Source organism: Rhinatrema bivittatum, chromosome 9 (genome assembly GCF_901001135.1).
Source record: "Rhinatrema bivittatum chromosome 9, aRhiBiv1.1, whole genome shotgun sequence".
In the NCBI taxonomy this organism is placed as follows: Eukaryota; Metazoa; Chordata; class Amphibia; order Gymnophiona; family Rhinatrematidae; genus Rhinatrema; species Rhinatrema bivittatum.
Genome location: NC_042623.1, coordinates 44437225 through 44450556, shown reverse-complemented (window position 1 = coordinate 44450556; position 13332 = coordinate 44437225). Strand labels below are relative to the sequence as shown.

General features: G+C 42.9%; 1 protein-coding gene across 1 annotated transcript in view; it reads right to left on the bottom strand.

The window, feature by feature from the left end:
• The window catches only part of KMT2E (lysine methyltransferase 2E), a 607980-nt gene that overhangs the window by 21466 nt on the left and 573182 nt on the right, over positions 1-13332 (bottom strand). The window contains 2 exon segments of the mRNA XM_029615154.1: positions 2597-2691; positions 9471-9559. Of these exon segments, the coding sequence (XP_029471014.1) occupies positions 2597-2691; positions 9471-9559 (184 nt within the window).

The window sequence follows — 13332 nt, the reverse complement described above, 5'->3', positions numbered from 1 at the left end:
TACTCTTCCCTAAGTGCATCATTTTGCATTTGTCTACATTAAATTTCATTTGCATGCTCAGTCTTCCCAGTTCTGCAAGATCCTCTTGCAATTTCTCACAATTCTCTTGTGATTTAACCTTGACTAATATGGTGTCATCGGCAAATTTGATCACCTCACTCGTCCCCATTTCCAGGTTGTTTATAAATAAACAGGCCGATACAGTAAAGTATGCTCCAGTGGAGCGCACTGTTAGCCCCCGGTTGGACGCGCGTTTTTGACGCGCTATTTTTACCCCTTTCACAGTAAGGGGTAATAGCACGTGGAAAACACACGTCCACCCCCCCCCCCCAACTAATAGCGCCCCTAACATGCAAATGCATGTTGATGGGCCTATTAGTTATTCCCGTGTGATACAGAAAGTAAAATGTGCAGCCAAGCTGCACATTTTACATTCAGAAATTAACGCCTGCCAAAGGCAGGAGTTAATTTCAGCCGGCACCGGGAAAGTCAAAAAGAGGTGCTAGGGATGTGCTAGTGTCCCTAGCGCCTCCTTTTACCGCAGGCCCTCATTTGAATATTTTCTTTTTCTGAATCGCACGCCCAGGAGAGTGGCCTGGGTGCGCGTCGGGAGAGCTGGCGCTCTCCGGCTCTCCCACAGGGTTTTCTGTATTGGCCTGAAAGGGAGGCCCATGGAAAAGTAACCTGCCTCCAATGATAGTATGACAACATGAATAAGCAAGTGCACAGAAGGACTGAATAGGAAAGCAAAATAAAGCTGGAACACCGCACATGGGGCGGCACCACATTGCCAGACAGAAGGACAGTCAGCAGATAGAGAGCAAGGGGCTATGGCCTCCTCCAAAGAGTGTGGCACTGGTATTTGAAGCAGGCTACTTTTCCATGGGCCATCCTGTATATTAAAAAGCAGTGATCTCAGAACAGATCCCTGGAGCACTCCATTATTCACCTTTCTTATTGGGAAAATTTACCATTAAGCCTAGCCCTACTGTTTTCTATCTTTTAACCAGTTTGCAATCCACAATAGGATACTGCCCACTAACCCATAACTTTTTAATTTCCTCAGAAGTCTCTCATGAGGGACTTTGTCAAATGCTTCCTGGAAATCCAGATTCATTATATTAACTGGATCATCTTTATCCATGTTTATTTAGGCCCCCCAAAAAATGTAGCAGATTGGTGAGGTAAGACTTTGCTTTGTTAAATGCATGATGGCTTTGTCCCATTAAACCACGCCTATCCGTTGTTCAGCAATTTTGTACTTTATGATAGTTTCTACCATTTTGCCTGGCACAGATGTTAGATTCACCGGTCTGAGACTTTTTTCAAAAATAGCTGTTATATTGGCAACCCTCCAGGCTCTTCAGGTATCACGGATGATTTTAATGATGGTTTACAAATTACTAATAGCAGGACCGCAATTTCATTTTTCAGTTCTTTCAGCACTCTGGGATGTATTCTATCTGATCCAGGTGATTTGCTACTCTTTAGTTTGTCAATCTGACTTAGTACATCTTCCAGGTTCACTGATATTTGTTTCAGTTGCTCAGAATAATCACCTTTGAATATCATTTCTGGCATGGGTCTCACTCTTACATCTTCCTCAGTGAAGACCGAAGCAAAGAAATCATTTAGCCTCTCTGTTAAGTCTATGTCATTTTTTTTATCAACACTTTTAGTTCCATTATCCTAGTAGATGTGCAGAAACTACCAACTGTCACAAAAAGATAACTGCTGTCAGTAGTTACTTTGGGGCAATGCTGACTTATTGAGAGGTTTACTCCAACCAAAGGAGAGTCACTGGTTCTGCTTCTCATGCTCACATGCTGCTCTTCCCTGAGCACATTACTACTACCATTAATTATTTAAATTTGACCAAATTATTTGCACTAGAGGCGCTCTACTACTGACTATATTAAAAAATATTCATAGTCTGGAACACATTGGGGCAGATTTTAAATGTTACGTGCGCAGGGTACATTTATGCGCGCTACCTGGCGCGCACAAATGTACACCCGATTTTATAACATGTGCGCACATGTTATAAAATCTGGGGTCGGCGCGTGCAAGGGGGTGCACACTTGTGCACACCGAGCTCAAGGAGAGCCCCAATGGCTTTCCCTGTTCCATCCAAGGCCGCTCCGAAATCGGAGCGGCCTTGGAGGGAACTTTTTTTCAATCCCCCCCCCCCACCTTTCCCTCCCTTCCCCTATCTAACCCACCCCCCCGGCCCTAACTAAATCCCCCCCTACCTTTTTTTCAGGAATTACACCTGCCCGAGGCAGGCATAACTTGCGCGCGCCGGCCAGCTGCCGGCCCGCCATGCCCCAACACAGGCCGTTGTGCCGGAGCACTCGGGACCGCCCCCGAACTGCTGCCACGCTCCCGGCCCGCCCATTTTGGAAAGCCCCAGGACATATGTGCGTCCCGGGGCTTGTGTGCTCCGCTGAGCCTATGCAAAATAGGCTCAGCGCACACAGGGGTAGGTTTTCGGGGGTTATGCACGTAACCCTTTGAAAATCTACCCCATTAGCACTATAGTCAAATGTATAACTACTATTTGAAGCTAGATTTAAACACTATTTTTATGCATTACCTTGCTCAGTTTTGAAGGACTTTTGGCTTTCTGATAACCATCTGGGGATGGACATTCCTTTGTGTTTGTGGGCTCTGGGTTTTCAGCATAAGGCTCTGGAAAGAGAAAAATACTACAAATTCAGAGTGCTGTTACATTAATAATTTCCTCTGAAGACTTCATACTTTTAACTAGCTTGCTCAGCACCTATAAGATTTTCAGAAATACTAAGCATACAACAAAATACAGTATACTAAGTCCAGTAAAGCACAAAACCTCCATGTCTTGAACCTGGTCTTCCCATCAATTTCTCTCTGGTATTAATGAATTAATAGACACCAGACATGCTTTTCAGCATGAAAAGTTAATACAGCTCCAGCAAATATTTATCTGGCTTTACCACCAACAGAATTTTTTTTTTTTTTTTACACCTAATGTAAAATCTAGAATGCATCCTTTTTTCCTTCATTTCTACAATTTTGCTGATCTAACAGTTTACTATGCTATGCTTGTCTGCTTTTCAGACAGACTTTCTGCTTAGCTCCACAGCAACAATTAAGGGATGCTATTTCACAAAACAGAAAAATTGCCATTAATTTCTATCATCGAGAAAACTATGGAAGCAAATTTGTTAAATTTAGATAAATCACAAAATATCCTAGCTTATACCGGTAATTAAATCAATAATTAAAAAATAAGAGGCAAAGCCCACTTGATGCAAACATTTTTGTGAAAATAATTTAATACATATATGCAATTTTATTCCTGGGGGAATTCTGTGCACAAAATTTTAAAATTCTGCATATTATAATTATCAAAATTATAGAATGTAATTACTGTGTTTGAATAATAATTAATTTAAACTTCAAAACAGAAAAAGGTTCTTACCCAAAGATGCAAATTGTTTTAAGTTTTTGTGCAGAATTCTTCCAGGAGTATAGTAATACTACACCGTAGCTAAAGCAGGAAAATTGGTTCTTACCTACTAATTTTTGTTCCTGAAGTACCCCAGTTCAGTCCAGACAAGTGGGTTTATTCATCCCTACCAGCAGATGGAGGCAGAGAACAAAACGTTAAGGCAGTGCTACATAACCAATAGTGCCACCTGCAGTCCCTCAGTATTGACCTATACCCAAACCAAGATGACTACCTTAACAAAACCCAATTAACCTGGGGTGAACAGATACTTAACAGTTGGAGCCCTCTGAAAACTAGGCCCTCTTAACCTAATAGAACGCACAACTCAAACTATGTACATTTCTCATTATTCTGAATTTATAACATATCAGCTCAGCAACATCCAGAAGTGAAGAAGTCTTTCACAAAATGGCGACGGGTCTCTGGACTGATCCGTGGTACTTCAGGAATGAAAATTAGCAGGTAAGAACCAATTTTCCTTTTCTGTTCATACTCAGGATCAGTCCAGACAAGTGGGATGTACCCAAGCCCCTCTATTCTGGGCAGGAACTCGAAAGACCTGTGCACACACACTTTCACCAAAAGACGCCTCCTCTGGTGTCCGCACATCCAAGTGGTAATGTTTGATAAAAGTGTGAAGAGAAGACTATAATCGCCGCATGACAAATCTCCTGCGGAGAAAGCAGTTGACTACGCCACGAGGTTGCATGTACCCTAGTGGAATGTGCTCTCAACCCCTCTAGCACCAACCGGACCTTACAGATATAAGCCGAAGCTATCATCTCTTTCAGCCATTGGGCAACAGTGCCCTTGGATGCCTTATTTCCCTTCTAAGCGCCACTGAACAGGACAAATAATCAGGTCTCTGAAAGGCATCCGTCACCTTAAGATATCACAAAAGCACATCTAACAAATGAAGCTCCCTTGCCACAGGAGCATCCGCAGACAAATTCGGAAAGGTCGGTAACTCGATCTCCTGATTGAAGTGAAATAAAGAAACCATCTTAGGCGAAGTAACCGTCCATTAAGAAACCACCTCCTCTGAAAAAAATGCAGGAAAGGGTCCCTACACTATAAAACTTGCAGCTCAGAAATCCTTCTAGCTCAACAGATAGGCACCTGGAGAGGAGCGGACCAGCCTGTCTTCATTGACTAATCTTACTTCCGCCTCCCGCTTGGGTTCCACCGTCCCTCGGGGGCCTTCATTGGGCTCAAAAGGACTACTGTCTGCTCAAACTCTGTTTTTATGCCACCAGCCCAGGGCTCCTGCCAGCACAAAACCTCCTTGCTTCCCGGAATCAAGCTTGTGAAGGAACAAACTTCTTGGTGGTTTTCTTGTCCTCAGGCATTTTATTACCCTTCAACTACCCCAGTTGCTTCATGAGCTGCTCCAAATCCTCTCCAAATGGCAACTTTCCCTTAAAGAGGAGGTTAGAAAGTTGGGCTTTAGCCCAAATCTCTGTTGACTAATTCCATAGCCATAGTAGTCTCATAGCCACTACAGCCAAGACAATACTTCTGGCAGAAGTCTGGATCATGTCATACAGAGCATCCGCCACATAGGCCACTCTTGCTTCCAAGCAAGCAGCCTGAGCCGCATCCACTTTCGTACCTGATTGCTTTCGGGCGCCTTCTTCACCTAACACAAGCAGGCCCTCTACATCAGACTTCTGCAGACCGCCGCACGAAGGCTCAGGGCTGAAACCTCAAAGCAGCCTCTTAAGGAGGACTCCCAGTTTCCGACCCTGGATATCCTTCAAAGTAGCTGCACCTGTCACCAGGATGGTCTTAACCACCATGGAAATTCCCTTTGCCCTGCTGGCTTAGAACCAGCCTCAGGAGCCTCCCACTCCCTGCTCGCCTGCTTTTCACCTTCCTCGGTCAGGCAAACCATTGGAGGATCATGCAACCCATTCTGAACCAGGACCACCCTCAGAACTTGAAGGATGAGAGAGCACAGCTCCTTCTTCCAGAACCGACAGATCACTGTAGGATCAACTCCTTCCAGCACCGAAACCTCTTTGGTCCGATAGGGGCTCATCCACATCCAGAACCTCCTCTGGTGGACCCCAGAATCCTCCCTATGGCCATCACCAGCACCCCTGGAGGACCCTCCAAAGCTTCCAAATTAGTAATGGATCTCTCCTCTGCCGAAGAATGTCCAAAGCCTAAGCGACAAAGCAGCCCTCCCAGATTTTCTTGCGGCCCTCAGCATGGTGCACTCTGAGAATGAGGACCGTGCTGTTTGCGTAGCCTTGCTACTTGCGCATCCATGCAAACTGATGAGCTTCCCCACTTGTGGTCGCTTGCTCAATCTGCGGGCTTCTTAGCAGAATGGGTACAAGGGATCGAACGAGGATGTGGAGAGCTTGATGGGAGAGCACGTGGTCCTTTCTGCCTATGGCCCAGTCCTTAGGTGGTGCTGAACAGCGTGCAAAGAACCAGGTCCTCTGCAGTCTGGAGGATACCTCCTCTGGATCAATGGTATGCTCAGCGATCTCCTCATCTGGCTCTTCCCTGCTCTCCTGGTCCTCAGGTCCTACACCATCGGATAGCGTGGGGGGGGGGGGGGGGGGGGGTTTGCGGCTGACCTCCCCGACTCCATCTGCTTTCTACCGCGAAGAAGCAAGATGGCCGCCACCTCTCTCTCATCACTGGCGGCCTCAATGCCGGCACCTGAATATAGAGTAAAATGCTTGTGCATTGCCACCTGGGAGCTTCCTTCGCCCCTGGAAACACCATCAGGGAAAGGTGCACCTGCCCTTAGACTGCTTCTCCCCACAGGCTGCGAGATTTTGCGCCATGCTGCTCTCACACTCGTGTCATGCCGATAGCGCCCTGAACGCTGTCTCCCACCACACCAAACGCCACAGAGTCCTTCTGGACCCTGGCTGTGGAAAAGCGGCCTCTGGACGCACACTGCATCGCCAGCAATGAAACTCCTGGAACTCTGGCGTGCAGCTGCAACCTCCCTCCTCATCCCGTTCCAGCCCAGCCAACACTTTACACATACTGGCAGCTACTCCCTTTTTTTTTTTACTTCACAAACAAAAAAGGGGAGGCAGTACACTTAAAACAAGACAATAGTGGGAATACTTCCCTGAGTCAGGAACAGGCGAGGGAGACCCAGAAGAACTGAGGGAGCCAGGACCCCTGGCTATCAAGTCCTCTGATGGCTTTGGGCTGAGACAACCAGGGATTTCCAACCCCCCGCTCGCCCAAAGGGATGGCCCACGAAGGAACCTAGCACCTTCAGGAGCCAAATCTCCTATCTTCCACATGTAAAAATGTTATTACTAATCTTCCACATCTTCCACATGTAAAAATGTTATTACTAATGTAAATACCTATACCTAATGTTATTCTCTCCCTTTTCTTCTCTCCTCCCAGTTCTTTTACCTTGTTATTTGTAACTGCTTCCTTCTACACAAATAGGTTATTGAATTGTTCACTGTACACCCCTGTTATATGTAAACCGGCATGATGTGTTTGCAACATGAATGCCGGTATATAAAAATTTTAAATAAATAAATAAATAAATCTTCTTTTCCTATTTTTTTTTTAAACTCCAGACTGCAGGTTTAACACCTCTACCATCTGCTGGAGACAGAGAAATACTGAAGAACTGCAGGTGGCACTCTCGGTTATGTAGCATGCCTCAAAGTTTTATTCTCTGCCTCCATCTGCTGGTAGGGATAAATAAACCCACTTGTCTGGACTGATCCAGGGTACGAACAGGAACTCTGGTTTGGGGGGATTTTACTTTAGCAATCCACAGATTATACAGGGAGCTTGTAGTTACAGGCAATACTGACTTCTTAGAGGTGCCCATGTTCGCTGCAGTACAACAGTGTCTGTGGTTGTAGCTATAAATGTCAGCAGTTAAAAGAAGTAGCTATCTGTGGCTCTGCCGACATCCAAATGAAAATCCCTGCAATCCAGAAGCCCTAACCATAAGGCAGTAGTCACTCCCTCTAAATACTCTACCCTCTCCCCCAGCTTATCCCCCCAACACTGTCTTCCTCTTTATCCCCGCAAGCACTCTCCCCCCAAGCTTGCTCTTTCCAACACTCTCTCCCCTAAACTCCTTCCAATACTTTCTCCCCAACAATACACTCTCACCTCCTCCTCATCCCTTCCAATAATCTCTCCCACAGTTCATCCCTTCCAACAACTCTTCCTAAACTCATCCTTTCCAACTCTCTCCCTCTCTCCCAGTTGTCCCCTCCAATACTCTTTCTCCCAGCTCATATCCCTCAACCAGCTTGTCTCCCTACCCCAAGCAGGTCTTTATCTCCCTGAACTCTTTCTCCCCTTCCCCAACTTATCTCCCAGTTCTCTCACCGCCTCACCCAGTGACCAACAGCGCAGCAGTCTTACTGCACACCACTACAGTTTTCAGAGTGAGGGACAGTGCCTGAACTCTTGTGAAAACAGCAGTGCAGTTTAGGCACTGTGCTTCTCACACAGAGCCCTGTAGTACAATAAGACAATGGTAGGTGCACTGGATCTGGCTCCTCCTCCTCCTCCTCTCCTCACTGTCTTTCTTGTCGGCTTGAGAGTCAATTCTGTGCAGTCAAGTAAATTCTGCACAAATTCTGCATTGAGCAGAATTCCTCCAGGAGTAGCAATTTACATTTAAACCAGAAATACCAAGAGGCACTGCACTATTTTTTAGAAAAAGGGAAAAACCTCACAAAGCCAATACTGAAATTATAGTATCTTCAGTGTTTACAATACAGGGCTTTAGCTGCCATCATAGGAAAAAAATCCTTTCCAATATCATTGTGAAAAACAATTGTACAACCCCGAACCACTGTGTAATAAAATTGGACCACATTTCGCTTATCCAAACCTGCTTCAGGGCCAAATCAATGGCATTGCGATTTACACACAGCAAACACCGTTGTTTTACAAACAGCCATGATTCATCTACGAGAATTGCAATGCCTTTGATTTGGCCTAAAGCAGGTCTAGATAAGTGAAACATGGCAATGGAGGTTTTGAGGGTACCTGTGAAAATATATTAAATATATATTTAAATATCTTGAAGAGGCAGAGTAAAGAGAATAGCAATATGAAAAAGAATCTTCTGGAACAGACCAAAACTGTAGAATGTTGAATTAGTAGGTATAGAAGAATGCAGAACTGTGTGAAAGGTTAGTGCCTACGTGCCATCCCTGCTACAGGGGATGGAAGACAGCATTTTGCAAATTAGTGATAAGAAATTTGCATTAATCAGTTGGAGAAATGTTAGGTTAACTAAGTAACTAACTCACTAATGTGTAAATTAGAGGTGGAGACCTATTTAACTTACTGTATCAGTAACAATATATTAGACTGCTCCTGAATTGCCTTTCCTAGTAATAGCAATCTCTTGGGATATCTTACTTTCAATAAAAGATGTTTTCTCTTGTTTTGTCAATATAAAGCATTTTTTTCAGCCCACAACAAAATGAAGTGACTTTCCCAAGGTCCCAAGAGTTTTCAGCAGGATCTGAACTTCGGCTTCCCTGGTTCTCAGTCTGCTACTGTAACCACTAGGCTACTTGGTTTAAAGATTTTTTCCTATAGACAAAGAATGGGGAACAGGCCTTGGTAAATTAGGTCATTTGAAAACCTGACAATATGGTCACGAAGAACAGCAATTATATCACCAAAACAATTTACAACTGTTATGTGTTGCCTTGGAAATTATTTCAAAATGATTTTAAGTAAAAAGAATATGAAATGTTACTGCCCCTGAGAGCAGTAATGTGCTTTAACTTGACTAAAATAGGGTTCAACCTTTACACTGCAATGGGAGAACGAGATTAGAATAAAATGAGAAACTGAGCATGAACTTGAACAAGAAATCCAAAATATCAATTTCCTTTTTTAGAACTAGTACACTAAAAACAAAATAAAACAAAAAAAGTTAAAGCTGCTAATAATTGCAGCTGTATCCCAATTACACTGGGAAATCAGACATACATACCAGAGTCTTTGTCTTTCCTATGATCACTAAGAAGCAAAGCTCTTTGATAGCTCCTTTCTCTAACTTGTTCCACTGACGTTGAAGCTGTCCTTTAAAAATTAAGAAAAGGAATTGTTATATAGCTACCTGCATTCTGTCACAAATAATTAATCTGACCATGTTTGCATGAATGATTATGCATTTTTTAATGTTTTTATTATGTATTTTATTTTAAAAACAACCCTAATCACAGTCATCTAATCAACTCAAACATGTTTGGCTTTGCATAATAATAAAAATTAATCACTCACTACAAAATAAGAACTATACCTTTGATAGGAAAATTGATGGGAAAATAAACAATTAATATATGTGTGAGGAATTCTCTCATAACTTGTTCACAAATTTAACTGCCTGATTCACTAAGGTTTTTCTCCCATTCTGTCTATGGAAAATACCTTCATGATTCAGGCCCTAAGTTTGTTAAATGAACTTGCCAATCATCATCATATTTCCATACATATAGATGTGCATATTTTTTTTTCTTTTCATCAATGTAAATCATTGTAGTAAATATATTTTTTTAAATGCAAATAAAAACTGTTTAACTTATCTTTGATTTTTTTGTTTTCAAGATAAGGCCATCTCTGTGATGACAACTGTTATTTAATGCTTGGTGCAAACTTAAGTTTGTGAGTGAGTTATAAGAGCATTCCTCACACAAATTGTTTCTTTTCCCATCAAAGGTATAGGTTTTGCTTTGTAGTGAGTAATTGTCTTTGGATTATTGAGTTCACGCCATTCAATTTTTATTGAACACATGCAGTCTGGCTTGCTGACACCTTTCAAATAAATAATGAAGCCTCTTTGATTATTTATGGTATTTTGGTTCTCTGTTCCTTGTGTGTATGCATAATTTTTATTAGCCATATGCATTCATGTAACTGAAATTATATTTATTCTGTATGCAATATTTTCAGTTAATAAGGGTATCCAATACTTCAGTGAATCTCGATTCCAAGATAAAAACAACTAAACTATCAATAGATACCATTTTCCAGTTTTCTATAAAGGGGATAAGATTAATGAATATACTGTCAGCAGTTACAAATTTATATCCTAAAAGGAAATATTTGGCTATCTGCTAATTTTCTCTCTTTGAATCCTATCAGATCATTTCAGACACATGGGTTTGCTCGCCTACCAGCAGATGGAAATAGAGAATGTATCTAAGGTCACTCCTTATAGGAAAGAGTGTCATCTGCAGTTTCTCAGTGTTTCAAAATAAAACAAAATTGCTTACCTTGTAATAGGTGTTATCCCAGGACAGCAGGATGTAGTCCTCACATATGGGTGACGTCACTGACTGAGCCCTATTGCGGGAAAACGTTCTGTCAAAGTTTCTAGAAACTTTTGATTGGCCCTGTGAGGCCACTGAGCATGCCCAGCATGCCATGATATTCTCTGCCACAGGGGTCTCTCTTCAGTCTCGTATGTAGCAATAAGCTTAGCAAAACAAAATAACAAAAGGTATGAGACCCAACTCTGCGGGGTGGCAGGTGGGTTTCGTGAGGACTACATCCTGCTGTCCTGGGATAACACCTATTACAAGGTAAGCAATTTTGCTTTATCCCAGGACAAGCAGGAGTCATTTTGTAGTGAAGCAATAGTGAAGTACTGTTGGTGAAAATGAGGCAGCTGAAGATCACAGCAGGTTGGATGTAGAAGGAGCTGGGATTAAACTGGAAACAAGTTCTTTAAGACAGATTGTCCATAGGCTGAATCTTGTCGTCCTTCTTTGTCCAAACAGTAATGAGCTGCAAATGTGTGAAGAGAACTCCATGTTGCTGCTTTACATATGTCAAGGATTGGCACTCAACGATAGTGTGCTACTGAGGTTGACATTGCCCTTACTGAATGTGCCTTTTCTCGCCCTTGGAGAGAAAGGCCTGCTTTTTCATAGCAAAACTGTATGCAATCTGCTAACCAGTTGGAAAGAGTATGTTTACCCACTGCTTTTCCCGGTTTGTTTGGATCATAAGATACAAAGAATTGAGTGGATTTCCTGTGGACTGCAGTGCGGTCTAAGTAAAATGCTAGCGCACGTTTACAGTCCAAGGTATGTAAAGTCCGTTCTCCTTGGTGAGAATGAGGCCTTGGAAATAATGTGGGTAAAACTATGGATTGGTTCAAGTGGAATTCCGTAACTATTTTGGGAAGGAATTTTGGATGTGTATGGAGAACCACTCTGTCATGTAAGAACTTTGTGTAGGGTGAGTACGTGACAAGGGCTTGTAACTCACTAACCCTTCTAGCCAATGTAATGGCTATGAGGAAGATAGTCTTCCATGTGAGAAATTTGAGATCACAGGAATTCATGGGTTCGAAAGGAGAATGCGTGAGTCTTGTTAAGACCAAATTCAGGTCCCATTCTGTGATAGGTGGCCGAATTGGTGGTTTAAGTTGAGTTAAACCTCTCATAAACCTACTGACAAGAGGTTGTATGGATATTGGTGCATCTCCCATTTACTTATGGTAAGCTGAGATTGCACTTAAGTATATTTTTTACAGATGAAGTCTGGAGACCAGATTCTGAAAGATGGTATAAGTAGTCTAGTAGAGAAGTAGTGGGGCAGGTGAAAGGATCTATACTCTTTTGCCTGCACCACAAAGTAAACCTTTTCCATTTGGAGGAATAGTTCTTTCATGTGGAAGGTTTACGTGAAGCTATAAGCACTTGAGATACATTAGTTGAAAGATTGAGTGGTTGTAAGATCAAGCTTTCAACATCCATGCTGTCAGGGATAGGGATTGAAGGTTGGGATGGCGCAAATGACCCTGATCCTGAGTTATGAGAGTGGGAGCTAATCCCAGACGAATTGGATCCCTGACTGAGAGGTCTAGAAGTTTGGGAAACCATACTTGTCGAGGCCAATACGGGGCTATGAGTATCATGGACCCCTTGTCTTGTTGCAGCTTCACTAGAGTTTTGATTATGAGCGGTATTGGAGGATACGCGTATAGTAGGCCTGAGTTCCAAGGGCGAGCAAAGGCGTCCTTGGCTGGCTGGTTTTTCTGTTTGTGTAGGGAACAGAATCTGTCCACTTTGTGATTCAGGTGTGATGCAAAGAGGTCTATTGTTGGTTGACCCCAACGCTGAAAGATCCTGGTCGCTACTGAGGGATCCAGGGACCATTCGTGTGGTTGGAATTGACGACTGATTCTATCCGCTAGCACATTTTGAATGCCTGCCAGATAAGTGGCCCGGAGAAACATTGAGTGTGTTAGGGCCCAGTCCCAAATCCGTGCAGCTTCTTGACAAAGGAGATACGAGCCCGTACCTCCCTATTTGTTGATATACCACATGGCTACTGTGTTGTCCGTTTGGATTAGAATAGTCTTGTGTGAAAGGCAGTCCTTGAACGCATGCAGCGCATAACGTATAGCTCAAAGTTCCAGGAAATTTATTTGAAAAGTTGCTTCAAGCTTTGTCCAAGTACCCTGGGTCTGGAGATTGTCTATGTGAACTCCCCAACCCAAGGTGGATGCATCTTTAGTTAAAGTTATCTGTGGGACTGGTTGCTGGAAGGGCAGGCCCTTGCGCAAGTTGTCCTTGTTCGCCCACCATAGTAGAGATCTATTTATTTATTTATTTAATGTTTTTGTTATACCGAGTTTCATGACAGGCATCACATCAACCCGGTTTACAATTAACAAAGTGTGAAAGCATAACGTAGCGTAATAAACAATATTCTCAATAAGAACCTTGAACTTTTAAATACAGGGAATCAGAAAAGGATGTGAGAAAGTTACAATAAAACAGGGAAAAATTAACTTGGAACTGGACGAGGGGAGAGAAAGAACAGAGCAATATTTACATTTC